Source organism: Xyrauchen texanus, chromosome 49, assembly GCF_025860055.1.
Source record: "Xyrauchen texanus isolate HMW12.3.18 chromosome 49, RBS_HiC_50CHRs, whole genome shotgun sequence".
Lineage (NCBI taxonomy): Eukaryota > Metazoa > Chordata > Actinopteri > Cypriniformes > Catostomidae > Xyrauchen > Xyrauchen texanus.
The window spans coordinates 20,364,709-20,385,059 of record NC_068324.1 but is presented as its reverse complement, the minus strand read 5'-3'; the positions used below and the strand labels follow the sequence as shown (position 1 = coordinate 20,385,059).

General features: G+C 50.4%; 1 protein-coding gene across 1 annotated transcript in view; it reads right to left on the bottom strand.

Moving 5' to 3' along the window:
* LOC127640162 (N-acetyl-beta-glucosaminyl-glycoprotein 4-beta-N-acetylgalactosaminyltransferase 1-like) overlaps positions 1-20,351 on the bottom strand; it is a 251,321-nt gene that overhangs the window by 72,175 nt on the left and 158,795 nt on the right. The window contains exons 5-6 of the mRNA XM_052122584.1: positions 19,591-19,681; positions 19,282-19,382 (exon numbers count right to left, since the gene is read on the bottom strand). Of these exons, the coding sequence (XP_051978544.1) occupies positions 19,282-19,382; positions 19,591-19,681 (192 nt within the window). The remainder of the gene's footprint in view (positions 1-19,281; positions 19,383-19,590; positions 19,682-20,351) is intronic.

The following is a 20,351-nucleotide window of genomic DNA, read 5'->3' as shown; positions in this document are numbered from 1 at the left end:
TGTAACTGCCTAAGGAAAACACGGAGTCAACTCTCGTGAGGGGACAGAACTGTGGTTTTACACACAGGGGGAGTCCGAACAGGAGGCCTTACCTGTGGGGCCCCTATACCAGTACAGGTTAGCTAGTGGTACCCGCAGTGGTTTGGGTCGGCGAGTTCCTCCGCAGAACTGCGACCCACGAGGGCTAGGGAGGAGTCAACCAGTGTCCCAAACCTGGGATCTCCTGGGAAAGAAGGCGCACTGTTTCCCCTGGTTAGGGGGAAGGGCGCTGGGTGCAAGTGATTCACCCGGTCAGATCGTGCCACCGAGTTCTACGGGCTCGGTACCTGAGAGAACACGGGACGATACTGACTCAACTCGGAGATTGTAGAATCTCGCAAAAGTGTTAGGTGTTGCCCAGCCCGCTGCTCTACAAATGTCTGCTAGGGCAATGCCCCTAGCCAGTGCCCACGAGGATGCAACACTCCTGGTGGAGTGGGCTCGGACCCACGAAAGGGGGCACGGCCTGGGTGTGATAAGCCAGGAAATGGCGTCGACAATCCAGTGGGCGAGTCTCTGCTTGGAGACAGCATTCCCTTTCTGCTGTCCCCCAAAGCAGACGAAGAGCTGCTCAGAGCATCTGGTGCTCTGTGTGCGGTCCAGGTAAATACGTAAGGCACGTACTGGACACAGCAGTGAAAGGGCTGGGTCTGCCTCCTCCCGGGGCAGCGCTTGCAGGTTCACCACCTGATCCCTGAAGGGTGTGGTAGGATCCTTGGGCACGTAGCCCGGTCGTGGTCTTAGGATCACGAAAGTGTCCGCCGGACCGAACTCCAGGCAAGTGTCGCTAACAGAGAACGCATGCAGGTCCCCGACCCTCTTGATGGAAGCGAGCACGATCAGCAGGGCGGTCTTGAGAGAGAGGGCCCTGAGTCCAACTGAGTCAAGCGGCTCGAAGGGGGGTCTCTGGAGTCCCATAAGGATGACCGAGAGATCCCAGGAGGAAAACAGGTTAGGCCGGGAGGGAGTCATCCTCCGGGCACCTTTTAGGAACCTGACGATTAAGTCGTGCTTACCAAGAGACTTGCTGTCTACCGTGTCGTGGTGGGCCGCGATAGCGGCAACATACACCTTGAGGGTGGAGGGGGACAGCCTCCTCTCCAGCCTCTCCTGAAGAAACACGAGCACTGACCTAAATGCGCACTTCTGCGGGTCTTCGGCTCGGGAAGAACACCAGTCCGCGAACAGACGCCACTTCAGGGCGTAAAGATGCCTGGTTGAAGGGGCTCGGGCTTGGTTAATAGTGTCTATGACGGCTGAAGGTAGGCCGGCTAGATCCTCCGCGTCCCATCCAGGGACCAGACGTGGAGATGTGGATGCCAGAGCGTGCCCCGTCCCTGAGAAAGAAGGTAATTCCTCAGGGGAATTCGCCAGGGAGGGGCTGTCATGAGGAGCGTGAGATCCGAAAACGAAGTCCGGTTGGGCCAGTAGGGGGCCACCAGAGTGACTTGTTCCTTGTCCTCCCTGACCTTGCATAGCACCTGTGCAAGAAGGCTCACTGGGGGAAAAGCGTACTTGAGCAGCCCCGCGGGCCAGCTGTGTGCCAGAGCATCTGTCCCAAGGGGAGCCTCTGTGAGGGCATACCAGAGCAGACAGTGGGAGGTTTCCTGGGAGGCAAACAGGTCTACCTGGGCCTTGCCGAACCTGTCCCAAATCAGCTGGACCGATTGGGGGTGGAGCCTCCACTCTCCGCCGGGCAAGTTTTGTCTTGACAGCGCGTCCGCTATCACATTGAGGTTGCCGGGGTTGTGAGTGGCACGCAGTGACTCCAGTCGCTGCTGACTCCAAAGGAGGAGACGACGGGCGAGCTGTGACATGTGGAGGGAGCGTACTCCGCCTTGGCGATTTATGTAGGCCACCATCGTGGTGCTGTCTGTCCTGACTAGGATGTGCTTGCCATGAATCAATGGAAGAAATTTCTTCAGGGCAAGAGAAACGGCCAGCAGCTCTAGGCAGTTGATGTGCCAGCGCAGCGGGCCTTGGTTCCACCGGCCTGCGGCTGCGTGCCCGTTGCACACAGCGCCCCAACCCAATTTGGAGGCGTCGGTTGTAACCAGAACGCGACGGGACACCTGCTGAAAGGGTACTCCTGCCCGTAGAAAGCAGAGGTCTGTCCAGGGTTTGAAGGTTTGGCGGCAGGCAGGGGTAACTTCCACGCTGTGCATGCCGTGGCGCCATGCTCATCTCGGGACTCGAGTCTGGAGCCAATGCTGAAGTGGTCTCATATGCATCAACCCCAGTGGCGCGGCCGCCGCGGAGGATGCCATATGCCCCAGGAGCCGTTGGAAACGTTTCAAAGGGACCACGGTGCCTGGTTCGAAAGAAGCGAGGCATTCCAGCACTGACTGAGCACGCTCGTTGGAGAGACGTGCTGTCATTGAGACTGAGTCTAACTCCAAACTGAGAAAAGAGATGCTCTGGACTGGGGTGAGCTTGCTCTTTTCCCAGTTGACCTGAAACCCTAAACGGCCAAGGTGCTCGAGCACCTGGTCTCTGTGTGCGCATAGTAATTCCTGCGAGGAGGCCAAAATGAGCCAATCGTCGAGGTAATTGAGTATGCGTATGCCCGCTCCTCGTAGCGGGGCAAGAGCCACCTCTGCTACCTTCGTGAAGACGCGAGGGGACAGAGACAGGCCGAAGGGGAGGACCTTGTACTGATACACCTGGCCGTCGAACGCGAACCGTAGAAAGGGTCGATGTCGAGGGCGAATTGAGACGTGGAAGTACGCGTCCTTTAGGTCTACCACTGCGAACCAATCTAGATGCCGGACGCCAGATAAAATTTGTTTCTGGGTAAGCATTTTGAACGGGAGTTTGGACAAGGTCTGATTGAAAACTCGCAGGTCCAAGATCGGTCGTACGCCGCCGCCTTTCTTGGGTACAACGAAGTAAGGGCTGTAGAAACCCTTCTTCGTTTCGGTCGGAGGGACAGGCTCTATCGCGTCCTTGATTAGAAGGGAGGCGATTTCCTCGTGCAGGGAGTGGGCATGTTCGCCGTGCACTGCGGAGGAACGAACGCCCATGAAGGGGGGCGGAGACCTGGCAAACTGAATTGCGTAACCGGGTCGGATGGTCCGGTGCAGCCACCGTGACGAGCTGGGCAGTGAAAGCCATGCCTCTAAGCTCCGTGCTAGGGGCACCAAGGGGACGAGTATTTTGGACGTACCCGGTGGGGCTTCGCAGCGGTGCGGAACAGGTAACGCGGCGTCAGGAGGCGCTGTGGCGTCCCGAGGCTCTGGTGCTGAGAATAAACTCAAAGCACTTACCTTGTTCCGCGCACCCGGCAGGGGGCGGGTTCGTGACTGAGGAGGAGGTCTGATGCTGGCGTCCTCTGGACTCGTCTGAACCGGCCGGCCGGGGACAGTCGTGGGGCTGAGGGCGGGAGCATCGCATCCTGGGCGCCGAGACTGTTGAGGCCTGAAAGCAAGTGCCGTGAGAACGGCATTTGCGGGCCATGTGACCCAGAGGTAAAGGAAATAGCTCTTTTATTGAGAATTTGGGACGGGGGCTGCGGCAAATGAAAAAACTAAAGATTCTCCTCCCGGCCCTCCACCGGGGGACGGAGCAGTATTACCACCTCCAGAGCTAACTTCTCGTCCTCTGGGTCCGCTGTCTCAGGGACGCTTGGGAGCCTTCCAGGTCCTCGAAGGGGTCCGTGAGGCAGGGGGCGTACACTTCCTGCGGTTTGCTCGACGCCGGGGCTGAGAGCTGGGCCCAGGTTAGGGCGGAGCAGAAGGTCTTCTGGCCGCGGGAGGACGCCCTCGGCGAGCAGGTGGGGTCTGAGCCGTGGCGGCAAGCTTGCGGCGCGGCATGATGTGCGAAATGGCCTCCGTCTGCTTCTTCACCAGGGAGAACTGCTGGGCAAAGTCCTCAACAGTGTCGCCGAAGAGGCCGAACTGGGAGACAAGGGTGTTGAGGAAGCGAGTCTTGTCAGCTTCACGCATCTCAACCAAGTCCAGCCATTGCTGACGTTCCTGGACCACCAGAGTGGCCATCGCCTGCCCGAGTGCCTGCGCTGTGACCTTCGTCGCTCTCAGGGCGAGGTCGGTCGCTGAGTGCAGTTCCTGCAGCGTGTTGGGATCAGGGCCACCCCCGTGCATGTTGCGAAGTGCCTTGGCTTGGTGGACCTGCAGGAGAGCCATGGCATGCAGGGCGGAAGCGGCGCGTCCGGTAGCGCTGTAGGCCTTCGCGGTGAGCGAGAATGTTGCTCTACAGGACCGGGAAGGGAGTACAGGGCGGCCCCGCCAGGTGGTAGTGCTTCCGGGACATAAGTGGAGCGCAACAACTCTATCCACCTGGGGGATCTCCGTGTACCCGTGGCGCGCTCCGCCGTCGAGGGTGGCGAGGGCGGATGAGCAGGTGGCGGTGCGACGAGTGGAGAGGGGTGCTCTCCATGAAGACGTCAGCTCATCATGCACCTCCGGGAAGAAAGGAACCGGGGGGGCGAGGCTGTGAGCGGCACCCCACGCCCAAGAACCAATCGTCCAGCCGTGATGGCAGTGGAGAGGATGGAGGGTTCCAATCCAGGCCCACGCTGTTGGCTGCCCGGGAAAGCATATCGGACATCTGTGCGTCTGCCTCCTCCTGGGTGTGCAAGCCCGAAGGCGGCAGCCCAGAGGAGCCCTCAGCATCAGAACCCACGCCCTCCGATGTCGCGGCGAACTCATCTGCTTCCATCGCAAGAGGGTAGGCAGACTGGCTGTGAGGCGAGTCGCCGCCACCTCGAGCGGGGACGGGAGTCAATGAGCGTGCCGGGGCGTGGGTGGTCAGAGGGGGCTTACCCAGCGGAGCTGCACCCGCTGCCATCCCCGAATCGCCTCCATCGCCAGCTGCATCATCCTCAATCCCGTGGGAAGGAGCGACGCAGAGGGCGGCTTGCTTACGGTTGTAAGCAAGCCGCGACCGCAACGTTGTCATGGTCATGTTCTCGCAATGAGAACATGAACCATCCACAAACGCAGCCTCAGTGTGATCACTGCCCAGACACACGAGACAACGCCTGTGGCCGTCGGAAGCGGAGAGTACTCTACCGCATCCAGGAACAACACGGGCGGAAAGGCATCTTTATAAAGACGCGTCCTTAAAAGGACGTTCAACGCCGCTGTGTTTTTTGCTCTTTTAGAGGAAATTACTCTTAAATAAAATCACTCTTTTATGAATGAAAGAACTCGTGAGAGATCTTACTTATCTGCAACTGTCTGCGCTCACGGGCAGGAAGTGCACAGCCGTGCAAACAGGAGAAAGCCACTGTTGTGCGCCGTAGAATCCAACAGCATGCAGCAGAGGATAGCAGGAACTCGGTGTGTAAAACGCAGCAGTCTGCAAACACGACCATCGGCTCCGAAGAAATTTTCTGAATGAACTCCCGTATTTGCGCCGCTTAAATACCCGTATGTCCGGGGCGGACATGCAAATACTGGTTGCCAACTCTCATTGGCCTTTTTTCATAGTTCAGAGGTGAATATCGGCGCTCAAGAGAGACCCCTAGTGTCGCTTCTCTGACACAACGTGGAGAGAGCGACAGAAGGGGAACCTGAGTTTCAACTCTTCAACTCTACGATCATTCCGAAATGACTTGAATGCATCATTAAAGGAACACAGATATTTGGTTTCTTTCACCAAAACATAAAAACTTGCTCGGACTCTGACACAAGTTCAGTTTAGGATGACATCAGCATTTCTTCTTTTTCAGACCTATTTCACCCTACATTTTTTGACATTGAAAATTCTGTTTAATTTGGAAAAATGCCACATTAAGGAAGTATATTGGGTTGCAAACATCATTCAAGTTTGCTTTGAAGAAATAGTTGGCTACACAATTTACAATCAAAACGGCTAATGACAATTACCGTAATTTCCGGACTATAAGCCGCAACTTTTTTCCCACGCTTTGAACCTCGCGGCTTATACAATGACGCGGCTAATATATGGATTTTTCCTGCTTTCAAATTTTATATAAAAAAAATTAAAAAAACATTCTGTGACGTGCTCAGTTTTTTGGCGGTGTGAAGCTTTCATTAGACCAATTGAAATTGCCGAACGGGTTAAGGTCAAAACAACTTTTTTTGTTTAGTGTTTAGATTAAATCGAGCGCGCTTAAACTTCCCATAATTCTGATTACGGTAGTAATTTTGTCACCCTCACCATGGCAAAGACATGGAGAAACGCATATGATGCTGCTTTCAAGTTGAAGGCGATTGATCTGGCTGTTGGAAAAGGAAATAGAGCTGCTGCACGGGAGCTTGGTCTTAATGAGTCGATGATAAGACGTTGGAAACAGCAGCGTGAGGAATTGACTCAACTCCGACACCGAAGGAGATGACTTCAGTGGTTTCAGTGCACAGGACGAGGAAGATAGTGACCAATGACTTTCTTGGTAGGCTACTGTTTACTGCAAATGTTTTATTACAAGCCGTGTGTGGCAGTGGGGGCGTGGTCAAGCGCCCGTCTGGGAGAGAAAAGCTGTAAGGGCGCTTACACCTGCACTAAATTATGTCTAACACCGGTGTCTAATTTCAAGTGCCCTGCTTCACGTGTCCTTCTTGGGAAAACTGTCACACGGGCACCAGTGTGACAGTTTTCAGCAGGGCACTTGACGTTCCAGGTAAGGCTTTTAATGGCCACAGCAATGTTTACAATCAATTTTATAAAGTTTCTCAATTCTTCTATGCGCCAACACTAGACTGACGTGTGTCACTCTCTCAGCTCTGTGGCTGCTGCCTTTTATGCCGCTCTCCCCATGCTTACTGAAATTAGACACCGGTGTTAGACATAATTTAGCTCAGGTGTAAGCTCTTAACGCTTTTCTCTCCCAGACGGGCGCTTGACCACGCCCCGCTGCCACACCGTGTTTCGTTAAAGCCTATTTATTTTTGTTACAAGCCGTGTTTCGTTAAAGCCTGAGTAAAGTTCATTTGTTTCAATGTACCGGTAGGCACCTGCGGCTTATAGACAGGTGCGGCTTATTTATGTTCAAAATAATATTTTATTTAAAAATCAGTGGGTGCGGCTTATATTCAGGTGCGCTCAATAGTCCGGAAATTACGGTAAGCTTTTCAATGTGCAGTATATTTTAATTACATAATTAATCAGATTAGACAGCATTTTTCTGGTACAAAAATAGAGGTCTCAATTAAGAGATAACATCAAACTGAACACAAATGTAAATTAAAAGACCACAAAAAACACAATAATGTATTTAATATAATCTAAAACAGTGGTAAACAGAAGTATTTATAAAAATTCACACAAGGACTTTGAAAAACGACTAAGTGATAAATTATCCGAACAAACCAATTTGCTCTGATTCCCAATGCTACTACAGAGGGGGTATTTTATGAGAGGGCATTTCATTATTTCCTCAGCTTGTTCACTTGAAAGGCTGCATTTGAATATAACAACAGCTATGTAGCATTTTGCAAACAACACATATTTTCCAATTGCTTAATAACTAAATGTTTATAGGGTTGTTAGTGACCCAGGATGTCATCATGTCACAATATATAAACTCTCACATTCGACTGCTTTTATTTTCAGCAAACTTAACATGTGTAAATATTTGTATGAACATAAAAAGATTCAACAACTAAGACATACAGTGTATCCAGAAAATATTCACAGCGCTTCACTTTTTCCACATTTTGTTATGTTACAGCCTTATTCCAAAATTGATTACATTCATTATTTTCCTCACAATTCTACAAACAATACCCCATAATGACAACGTGAAAGAAGATTGCTTGAAATCCAAAAATAAAAAATGTGAAAAAAAAAAATAATTTGTACATAAGTACACCTTTGGAACAAATTACAGTCTTTTTGTGTATGATGCTACAAGCTTGGCACACCTATTTTTGGGCAGATTCTCCCATTCTTCTTTGCAGGACCTCTCAAGCTCCATCAGGTTGGATGGGGAGTATCGGTGCACAGCCATTTTCAGATCTCTCCAGAGATGTTCAGTCGGGTTCAAGTCTGGGCTCTAGCTGGGCCACTCAAGGACATTCACAGAGTTGTCCCGTAGCCACTCCTTTGTTATCTTGGCTGTGTGCTTAGGGTCGTTGTCCTGTTGGAGCCTTTGATGATAAACACAAGTCCGACCATCCCCCATGCTGAGACAAAACCGTGACTCATCAGCGAAGAGCACTTTTGGCACTGTCTGGTCCAGCGAAGATGGATTTGTGCCCATAAGCGACGTTGTTGCCGGTGATGTCTGGTAAGGGCCTGCCTTACAACAGGCCTACAAGCCCTCAGTCCAGCCGCTCTCAGCCTATTGTGGACAGTCTGAGCACTGATGGAGGGATTGTGTGTTCCTGGTGTAACTTGGGCAGTTGTTGCCATCCTGTACCTGTCCCGCAGGTGTGATATTAGGATGTCCCGATCCTGTGCAGGTGTAGTTACACGTGGTCTGCCATGGCTAGGACGATCAGCTATCCTTCCTGTAGCACTGTCTTAGGCGTCTCACAGTACGGACATTGCAATTTATTGCCCTGGACACATCTGCAGTCCTCATGCCTCCATGCAGCATGCCTAAGGCACGTTCACGCAGATGAGCAGGGACCCTGTTCATCATTCTTTTGGTGTTTTTCATAGTCAGTAGAAAGGTCTATTTAGTGTCCTAAGTTTTCCTAACTGTGACCTTAATTGCCTACAGTCTGTAAGCTTTAGTGTCTTAACGACTTAGGGCTGGTATCGAGTTCGATGCATTTTAGGCACTGACTGAATTGCCTCTAAACTATTGAGTATCAAAAAATGATACTAAGGGGTTAGTCTCGTCAACGTCAGTAAAAAGCATGTAGCATGCTAGATGTGCCCAAATCTAAATGTGCCAGTGATTGGCTGTGTTAGGCATCAAGGAAAAACACTAGTTTATGCCGGTTACGACCTGAGACGCGGCTCACACTTGAGGCTGTAGTAATTATGCGTCTCAACACCCATAGGCAAGGCAAGGCAAGGCAAGGCAAGGCAAGGCAAGGCAAGTTTATTTATATAGCACATTTCATACACAATGGTAATTCAAAGTGCTTTACATAGAAGAGATTAAAATAAGAATAAAAAAATAAGAATAATTGAAACAGTTTAGAATAAAATAAAATAAAATACAGTACAAACAGTCGGACACACAGTGGCACAGTGCTCATTCAGTAAATGCACAGCTAAACAGATGTGTTTTGAGTCTGGATTTGAATGTGACTACTGTAGGAGCACATCTGATCTCTTCTGGAAGCTGGTTCCAGCTGCGGCTGGCATAATAGCTAAAAGCAGACTCTCCTTGCGTAGAGTGAACCCTTGGTATTTCTAGCTGATGTGAACCTAATGATCTGAGTGATCTGTTGGGTTTATATTCAGTGAGCATATCTGCAATATATTGAGGTCCTAGCCCATTGAGTGATTTATATACCAGTAATAATACTTTAAAATCAATCCTAAATGTAACTGGGAGCCAGTGTAAAGACCTGAGGACTGGTGTGATATGTTCATATTTTCTGGTTCTGCTCAGAATCCTGGCAGCAGCATTCTGTATGAGCTGTAACTGTCTTATGGTCTTTTTGGGAAGGCCAGTGAGGAGTCCATTACAATAATCCACCCTGATGGTGATGAAAGCATGCACAAGTTTCTCTAGGTCTTGACTGGAAACAAAGCATCTAATTCTTGCAATATTTTTCAGATGATAGTATGCTGATTTAGTTATTGCTTTGACATGACTACTGAAACTAAGATCTGACTCTAGAGACACACCAAGATTCCTGACTTGATTTTTAGTTGTATGACCCCTAGCGTCAAGGTATGCATTCACCTTGAGAACTTCATCTTTGTTTCCAAACACAATGACTTCAGTTTTGTCTTTGTTTAACTGAAGAAAGTTTTGGCACATCCAACTGTTAACTTCATCAATGCATTGGCACAGGGAGTCAATGGGGCTGTAATCGTTAGGTGATAGGGCTAAGTAGACCTGTGTGTCGTCTGCATAGCTGTGGTAAGCTATTTGGTTCTTTTTCATTATTTGGCTCATTGGGAGCATATACAGGTTGAACAGGAGTGGCGCAAGAATTGAGCCTTGAGGGACTCCGCATGTCATGGACGTCCACTCAGACTTATGGTCTCCTATACTCACATAATAACCTCTCCCTTCTAGATATATAGATATAAAAGATGTGGAAAAGATCAAAAGTGTGGCTACATTTCACCAGGCTTAATGCCAACAGCACGCGATGCACTATTTGCGACAAGATAATTGTTGCCAAGACCGGCAACACGACAAATCTGATGAAGACAGCGCACGGAATAAACTTAAGAGCAGAAAGTTGCTCCGTCTTCGACTGCAAGAAGACCGAGCTAATGCAGTCATCCTCTCAGCATCCTCCAGCCACAGAGCTTCCTTGAACATGCTCACCACACGAGTCCTCCTCCAAAACTACCGATGAATGCAGCAGCGCTATGACTGGGACTCCGACAGGTAGGTTAACGTTTAGCAAACAAACCAACAAACAAAATCAGTTAACTTGTAGTGGTACATGCTTGAGTACTTGTTAAATGAACTTTTCTGTGCGTGGTGACATAGTCCTATAACCGGTATCGAAGTCAAGATATCGGTATCTGTATCAAATTTTTTTAAACAATAACCAGCCCACAGGTGCATGTTCATTAATTGTTTATGGTTCATTGATCAAGCATGAAAAACATTGTTTCAACCCTTTACAAAAAATATCTGTTAAGTTATTTGGATTTTTATACAAATTGTTAAATACAGTGTCCTGAAAAAGGGATGTTTTATTGCTGAGTTTATTTGTGCTTCCATAAATCAATGGCAGAGCTATGGAGAACCTGTCAACTGTCATGTATTTTTGGTCTTTTAGAGATAAGATGACCATGGTATTTCTGTGTGATAAATGGCTAAAGGTTTACCCTAGTGCTCCACTTGCCTTTTTAGACAAGTGAACTTCCCTGCAAACACAGAATTACATTGAAGAAACTAATTTAGGCTATCTGCGACCCTGGAGTCTTGGGGATGGAAAGAGGGCAAACAGAAAAATACAGGAGCATTGGAGTCACACTGCTATATATTTCTATCTAACTTCTTTTTTTGTGTCTTTTTCTACCCACAGCTTTTTTATTCCATCTTCATTCTCAATTTATCAAGGAGTCACCTCTAAGTTTATATGAATCTTTGTCTCATATGCACAATCATGTAGAGAAAAGGTTCTCATGCTAAATTTTCAGTGGATTCACAAGTGCGTACCCACAAACTTGTTATTTCCCCCATTCACATGTTAATAATCATTATTATTCTGAATGAGGGAGGGAATATGTGACCTCAGTTAGTAATTAACATAATTCACACCCAAATCTCAATATATGGGCCTTCTGCACAACCTCTCCTGTATAGCCATTTGTCACTCTCTGCAAATGTATAGAATTTGTGTTACTCTGAAATAAGATTTATTGTAGTGTTACATAGTAACTCAATTTCTAATAATAAAATATCTAGATGCAAATAAAAAAATATTTCTAAGGCCAACAGGAGTCTGTGATATTTGCCTACACATTAATTGAATTGGTTCTAAATTTTAATTAATAATAAATCTTTCATTTAGAACAACTGAAAGTGTAAATATTGATGACTCATGATTTCTTTCTAAAAAATGTTCGCACACAGGTTTATCATATATAACGAGACACATGGTTGCAGTAGAATAGTTTAACTTTTAATTAAAATAACACACACACACACACACACACACACACACACACACATACATATATATATATATATATATATATATATATATATATAAATCATTTTTATTTTATTTTTATTTTAAATATTTTAATTTTTATTAATTTATATCTAAATCATTTTTATTTTGCTTAAAATTAAAAAGAGTATTTTTATAAAGTTTTATTTCTATATTATTTTCAATTTGTCCTTTTTAATTTAGTTTACTTTATGACTGGTAGTTTTACTTTTATTTCAGTGTTTATAAGTATAATTAAAATAATATTTAGTATTTGTTTTACTGTTTTAGGCTGACAAATCTAATACATCAACTGATTTCATTTAAATATTGTTAATGATTGCAAAGGTCTCAAATTTCATAATATCCTGTGTATGAAAAACTAAAATTAATTCCAGGCCATTTAAATATTTTTAGTTAGCTCCGCAGTCAAAATTATGAATTTAAGTTTAATTTAGTTTTTCCAGAAACGTCAGTTTTAATTTGTAATTCTGTTAAAATAATGATTTTATTTACTTTCTATTTTAGTTTTGGGTAGATTTTCCCATTTACAGGTAACAAACTAGATCTGTCACTTTTGCAAGAAGTTGCTGGGAATTCCGAACGAGGTGTGATTCTCTCTAAGGTGAAGAGACGCCTTAGTGCCCATCGATTCAATCGATCAAGCATCTCTGTTACAGGATATTGTGTCTTCGGCTGGCATGTGTGCGCTAAGCCATTTCTGAAGCAGACGTAATCAATACTCTAGTAAAGCACACATTCCCAATACACTCACACAGGCATCTGGCTGAGGCGATAATTGGGTTTTACAAAGCCAATGTGCTCTCCTATCGTGCAAATCTACACTTCTAAGTACTAATACCACTAAGGAATTAATCTAAATGAAATCTACCATGCAGCACCAGCAAGGTCCTCTGTTTGAGAAAATTGCCTTCACTGCCCACTACGGCTCTCTGCAGAACTGGAATATGTCATTTAATGTCTAAAGAAAGAACTTGTTATAAATATGTATACTCCTTTTTGGTTGAACTATTCCTTTAAGTAAAAATTTCTGCTATAAAAAATGCTATAGCAGAAATCGTTTGGTTACGTATGTAACCTCCGTTCCCCGAGGGGACCGAAATGGTCCGGCCACAACAGTGGCTCGGTTCAGTGACATGGCGGAGGAAAGACACAACGTGTCGTTCCCTCCCTCGGGGAACGGAGGTTACATACGTAACCAAACGTTCCCCTTCTGTCGCTCTCTCCACGTTGTGTCGGAGAAGCGACACTAGGGGACCCATTCCAATCTTGCCATGCGCTGAACATTGTACGTGGACCGCCGATACAGAGGCGGGCAGGGATTTCATCCAGTGCCACGCATCGCCTGTACCTGGCTGCACGCACTCTTCCTCAATGCCCCATAAGAACATCGGAGTCCTTCTAGTTACCCTGGGAGGGGAACAAGGCGATGTTTGCCAACATGGGAACGGGCCAGCCTGGCTGGGCCTCTTTTCTCTCTATGTTTCTCGCGATAGAGCAATCACGGCCGGGCCCTTACACGCATATAGGGAAGGGGTCTTACCCAGACCCCGCGGAGACCACACCTGCCCTTTTTCTTGGGGAGGAAAAGTGGTAGACACGCCACACGGCCGCCTTAGGGCTCGTGTGGAAAGTATGGTGCGGTGGTAGATCTAGCCTTGAAAGGGGGAGTTGCTACAGCACGGCGACCGAGGCAGCTGTAACTGCCTAAGGGAGACACGGGGTCCGCCAGTAAGGGGACAAAACCGTGGAATTACACACAGGGGAGTCCGAACAGGAGGCCTTCTTATTTTACCTGTGGAGCCCCTATACCAGTACGGGGTGGCCATCAGGGTACCCGCAGTGGCTTGGGTCGGCGAAGTTCCTCCGCTGAACCGCGGACCCGAGGGCTGGGGAGGAATCGACCAGGGGCCCGACTCGAGTGGGGCTCCTGGGAAGAAGGCGACTACTTTACCTTGACGCCAGGAAAAGGGCGCTGAGCGCAAGCGTATCCACCCGGCCGGTCGGTCCACGTGTTACCGAAGTTCTCACGGGCTCGGACCTGAGAAAACACGAGACGCTAACTGACTCAACGCGGAGGTTGTAAAACCTCGCGAAGGTGTTGGGTGTTGCCCAACCCGCTGCTCTACAGATGTCTGCTAGGGAGGTGCCCTTGGCCAGTGCCCATGAGGACGCAACACCCCTTGTTGAGTGAGCTCGGACCCGTAAGGGTAGGGGCACGGCCTGGGTGTGATAAGCCAGTGTGATGGCATCGACAACCCAGTGGGCGAGCCTCTGTTTGGAGACGGCATTCCCTTTCTGCCATCCCCAAAGCAGATAAAGAGCTGCTCAGAGCGCCTGGTGCTCTGTGTGCGGTCCAGGTAAATGCGCAGGGCGCGCGACTGGACACAGCAACGAAAGGGCTGGGTCTGCCTCCTCCCGGGCAGCGCTTGCAGGTTCACTACCTGATCTCGGAATGGTGTGGTAGGAACCTTGGGCACATAGCCCGGTCGCGGTCTTAGGATCACAGACGTATCTGCCGGACCGAACTCCAGGCAAGTGTCGCTGACAGAGAACGCTTGCAGGTTCCCCGACTCTCTTAATGGAGGCGAAGGCGATCAGCAGGGCCGTCTTAAGAGAGAGGGCCCTGAGTCCAACTGATTCGAGCGGCTCGAAGGGAGGTCTCTGGAGTCCTGCCAAGACTACCGAGAGATCCCAGGAGGGAACTAGACCTGGCCGGGAGGGATTCAACCTCCGGCGCTCTCAGGAACCTGAGGATCAGGTCGTGCTTACCCAAAGACTTGCCGCCTACAGGATCGTGGTGGGCAGCGATAGCGGCAACATACACCTTGAGGGTGGACGGGGACAGCCTCCTGTCCAGCCTCTCCTGTAGGAACAGAAGCACTGACCTAATCGCAGCATCTCTGCGGGTCTTCGGCTCGGGAAGAACACCAATCTGCGAACAAGCACCACTTTAGGGCGTAAAGGTGCCTGGTACAGGGGGCTCTGGCTTGGTTGATGGTATTCACAACGGTCGCCGGTAAGCCGGCTAGCTCTTCCGCATCCCGTCCAGGGACCAAACGTGGAGGTTCCAGAGGTCTGGGCGTGGGTGCCAGAGCGTGCCCCGTCCCTGAGAGAGGAGGTCCTTTCTCAGGGGAATTCGCCAGGGAGGAGCTGTCGCGAGGAGCCTGAGTTCCGAGAACCAAGTCCGAGTGGGCCAGTAGGGGGCCACCAACGTGACTTGCTCCTCGTCCTCCCTGACCTTGCACAGCACCGGTGCAAGAAGGTTCACTGGGGGAAATGCGTACTTGCGCAGCCCCGAGGGCCAGCTGTGTGCCAGCGCGTCTGTCCCGAGGGGAGCCTCTGTTAGGGCGCACCAGAGCGGGCAGTGGGAGGTTTCCTGGGCGCTGAACAGGTCTACCTGGGCCTTGCCAAACCGTTCCCAAATCAGCTGGACAGACTGGGGTGAAGCCTCCACTCCCCGCCAGGCAGGCGTTGTTGTGATAACGCGTCCGCTACGACGTTGAGCTTGCCGGGGATGTGAGTGGCACGCAGCGACTTGAGTCGCTGCTGGCTCCATAGGAGGAGACGGTGGGCGAGTTGTGACATGTGGCGGGAGCGTACGCCGCCTTGGCAATTTATGTACGCCACCACCGTGGTGCTGTCCGATCTCACGAGGACATGTTTGTCCCGAACTAACGGGAGGAACTTCCTGAGAGCAAGAAGGACGGTCAGCAACTCCAGGCAATTGATGTGCCAACGCAGCGGGGCCCCTTTCCAACGGCCCGCTGCTGCGTGCCCGCTGCACACGGCACCCCACCCGAACCGGGAGGCATCGGTTGTGACCAGGACGCGTCGGGACACCTGCTGCAGGGGCACTCCTGCCCGTAAAAAGCAGAGGTCTGTCCAGGGTCGGAGTGTTTTGAGGCAGGCGGGGGTGATCCTTACCCGATGCGTGCCGCGGTGCCATGCTTGTCTCGGGACTCGAGTCTGGAGCCAGTGCTGGAGTGGTCTGATATGCATCAACCCCAGCGGCGCGACTGCCGCGGAGGACGCCAGGAGCCTCTGGAAAAGTTTTAGAGGGACCACTGTGCCTGGCTTGAAGGAAGCGAGGCAGTCCAGCGCTGACTGAGCACGCTCGCTCGTGAGACGTGCTGTCATTGAGACTGAGTCTAACCCCAACCCGAGAAAAGAGATGCTCTGAACCGGAGTGAGCTTGCTCTTTTCCCAGTTGACCTGAAGCCCCAAGCGGCTGAGGTGCCGGAGCACCTGGTCTCTGTGTGTGCATAGTAACTCTCGAGAGTGTGCTAGGATGAGCCAGCCATCGAGGTAGTTGAGAATGCGGATGCCGGCTACTCGTAGCGGGGCAAGGGCCGCCTCTGCGACTTTCGTGAAGACGCGAGGGGACAGAGACAGGCCGAAGGGGAGGACTTTGTACTGAAACGCCTGGCCGTTGAACGCGAACCGTAGGAAGGGTCGGTGTCGTGGCAAAATTGAGACGTGGAAGTACGCGTCCTTCAGGTCCACCGCTGCGAACCAATCTAGATGCTGAACGCCAGCCAGAATATTTCTCTGCGTAAGCATTTTGAACGGGAGTTTTAACAAGGCCCGATTGAAAACTTGCAAGTCCAGGATTGGTCGTAAGCCGCCGCCTTTCTTGGGTACAATGAAGTAAGGGCTGTAGAAACCCTTCCTCATTTCGGTTGGAGGGACGGGCTCTACCGCCGCTCTTGGCTAAGAGGGTCGCAATTTCTGTGCGCAGGGAACTGGCGTGCTCGCCGTGTACTGCGGAAAGCGGACGCTCCTGAAGTGGGGCGGAGCCGGGCAAACTGAATTGGCGTAATCGAAGTCGAATGGTCTGGTGCAGCCAGCGTGATGCGTTGGGAAGCGAAAGCCACGCTTCCCAGCTCTGCGCTTAGGGGCACCAAAGGGACGAGTATTTTGGACGTACCGGCGGGGCCTCGCGAGCGGGCGGAACAGGTAATGCAGCGTCGGGCGGCTTCATTGCGGCCTGGGGCTGAGGTGCTGAGAATAGACTCAAAGCACTTACCTTGCTCGCGCACCGGCAGGGGGCGGGTTCTTGACTGAGGAGGAGGTCTGATGTTGGCGCCCTCTGGACTCGCCTGAACCGGCCAGCCGGGGACAGTCGTGGGCAGGCGGAAGGCGGATCGCCGCGTCCGGTGTACCGGACTGTTGTGATCTGAAAGCACATTGCCGCGAGAACGGCATTTGCGGGCCAGGTGACCCAGAGGCAAAGGAAATAGCTCTTTTATTGAGAATGTGGGTACCACAGCCCCGTCAGGGGTGTGGCAAATGAAAAAACAAAGGATTCTCCTCCCGGCCTTCCACCGGGGACGGAGCGGTCTTACCACCTCCGGAGCTAACGCCTTCGGCTCTGGGTCGGCTGTCTCAGGAACGCTTGGGAGCCTTCCGGTCCTGGAGGGGGTTCGTGAGACAGGGGCGTGCGCCGCCTGCGGAGTGCTCGACGCTGGGGCTGAGAGCTGGGCCCGGGTTGAGGCGGAGCAGGAGCTGGTTCCTCGCGAGGGGACGCCTCGGCGGGCAGACGGGCAGGGCCCGTGAGCGGCAGGTCTGGCGGCGGGCATGATGTGCTGAAATGGCCTCCGTCTGCTTCTTCACCGCGGAGAACTGTTGGGCGAAGTCCTCGACGGTGTCACCGAAAAGGCCAATCTGGGAGACAGGTGCGTCCAGGAAGCGGTTTTTGTCAGCCTCACGCATCTCGACCAGGTTGAGCCAAAGATGGCGTTCCTGGACCACTAGGGTGGCCATCGTCTGTCTGAGTGCCTGCGCTGTGGCCTTCGTCGCTCTCAGAGCGAGGTCTGTCGCTGAGCGCAGTTCCTGCAGCACATCAGGATCAGGTCCACCCCCGTGCATGTTTCTGAGAGCTTTGGCCTGGTGGACTTGCAGGAGAGCCATTGCATGCAGGGCGGAGGTAGCGCGTCCAGCCGTAGTGTAGGCCTTCGCGTTACGCGAGGATGTTGTCCTACAGGGCTTGGATGGGAGTACGGGGCGACCCCGCCAGGAGGTAGGGCTACCGGGGCATAGATGGTGCGCAACTGCCCTATCAACCTGGGGAATCGCGTCGTACTCGCGGGCGCTCTCCGCCGAGGGTGGAGAGAGTGGAGCGGGTGGCACCTAGACGAGCGGAGAGCGGGCTCTCCACGTAGACGCCAGCTCATCATGCACCTCCGGGAAGAAAGGGACCGGGGGATGCGAGGCCGCGAACGGCGCGCTGCCCCCAGGAACCAATCATCCAACCGAGAAGGCTGTGGGGAGGATGGAGGGTTCCAGTCCAACCCCACGCCAAGGCGGCCCGGCAAGCATGTCGGACATCTGAGCTGCCGGCCTCAGCCTGGGCCTGCTGGCCCGGCGGCAGTCCAGGGGAGTCCTCAGCATCAGATACCGCGACTCTCCGATGCAGCGGCGAGCTCATCTGCTTCGGACTCGGAGGATAGACAGCCGGGCCGTGAGGCGAGCCGCTATCGCCGCGAAGCGTGGACGAAGACCAGCGAGCGTGTCGGGAACGGGAGGTTCGCGGGGTGCTACCCGGCGAAACTGCACCCGCTGCCGCCTCAAATCGCCCCCAGCACCAACCGCACCGTCCTTAATCCCGTGGGAAGAAGGAGCAATGCGGGGTGCAGCTGGGGTGGCTTGCTTTCTGTTGAAAGCGAGCCGCGACTGCAACGTGGTCATGGTCATGTTCTTGCAGTGAGAACATGAACCATCCACAAACGCCGCCTCGGTGTGAACGCAGCCCAAACACACGAGACAGCGCCTGTGGCCGTCTGAAGCAGAGAGCACTCTACCGCATCCAGGAACGACACAGGGGCGGAAAGGCATCTTGAAAAAGACGCGTCCTTAAAAGGACGTTCAACGCCGCTGTGTTTGCTCTTTTAGAGAAAATTACTCTTTTCAGTAAAAACTCTTTTAATGCACAGTGTGTGTGTGTGTGTACGCGTTCGCGCTTGTCGAAGCTCAGCGGCAACAGTGCACGCCGTGCACTGAGAAGGAGAAAGCCGCTGTTGTGCGCCGTCAAGATCCAACAGCATGCAGATCGTCAGAGGAAAACAGGAACGCTTAAGTGGCGTGTAACTCGCAGCAAACTGCAGACAGACCATCGGCTCGAAGAAATTTTCTGAATGAACTCCCGTATTTGCGCCGCTTAAATACCCGTATGTCCGGGGCCGGGATATGCAAATACCGACTGCCAACTCCCATTGGCCCTTTTCAATAAGATCAGAGGTGAATATCGGCGCTCAAGAGAGACCCCTAGTGTCGCTTCTCCGACACAACGTGGAGAAAGCGACAGAAGGGGAACTTGTGGTATAGCCATTCAAATTAAATAGAAGACTAAGGGACATGTGAGATTGCAAAAATAAGGCCAACTATTCCTGGTACATATAAAACATAGCTTCGTAAACAACTTATATCATTGTAAGGGTTAAAACTAAAAGAAGCTTGATAAGGGACTCAAAATCATAATCATGCTTACCTTTCCCACATAGGCCAGTAGACGAGTATTGAGAGGACTTTCATCTGAACTCAACCAGAACTCTGAGTTATCATCAGATGACACCGCAAACTGGAAATCCCCTGGACAAACAAGAACGATAAACACTCAGTGTGTTCGAGCAGTTACACTTCTTTGACAAACTGTGTGTGGTTTTGAGAAAACCAGCTTCAGCTATTGGTAGGTCATTTGTAGGATGTTTTCAATTACTAAAAGGCCACAAAAATACACAAAAAAAAAAAACAGTCAGATTAAGAAATTCTACAAAATCTTCTACAGAAGATTATTTACCATCTTTGTAAGGTAGAACGTAGCCAAATATCCTCAGTCCATAGTTCTTCCATTTGGGAGCGACAGCCAACTTCTTTACAGTAGTTCTCATCTGGAGAGGCATGAAAAGAAAAATCATAATTTAATGAACTCAGTCTAGACGTGTTTCTAGACTTGTTTAAGGAACTAGAGATTCAGTTGTCGTTTCATCTACCTGGATTTTTAATTAACTGTTGTGAGAGAGACAAGAGTGAGAGATAAACAAAGAAATACAGTACATGATTTTCACAAAATGAGGATATATGTGCTTTTCATTTTTTGTGCAATCTGCTAGCACAGCATCTGTGGAAATAAATCTTATATAGATCTGATTTTTTCCCGATGTGCCTTAAATGTGAACATCCACGTCAGATTTAAAGTGATTTCTACATCAATATAACTAAACAGTCGTCATTTGCGCACTAGATTTCTGGTGTACAAAGGCATGTTATTGCTTAAAATCTTTATTTTTTATCTTTCTTAGTTAACAAATTAAATATTGTTTTGAGGAAAGAAAATGAAAGTGCTCTACTCATGTCACTTGTGCAAAAAACACAGTTTCTATATTTCAGTTAGGACAATTCTCACAGTAGTAAATAAAAAATTTTATTAATGTAAATGACATTGAGTAGGTTTGGTCTTGGTGGTCTAGATCTGCTTTACGCACACTGCTGCTGCTGCTGCTGCTTGACATTTGTCAATATCCTGCCGCTGTTAGACAAGAGAGAGATGCTGATGCTGCT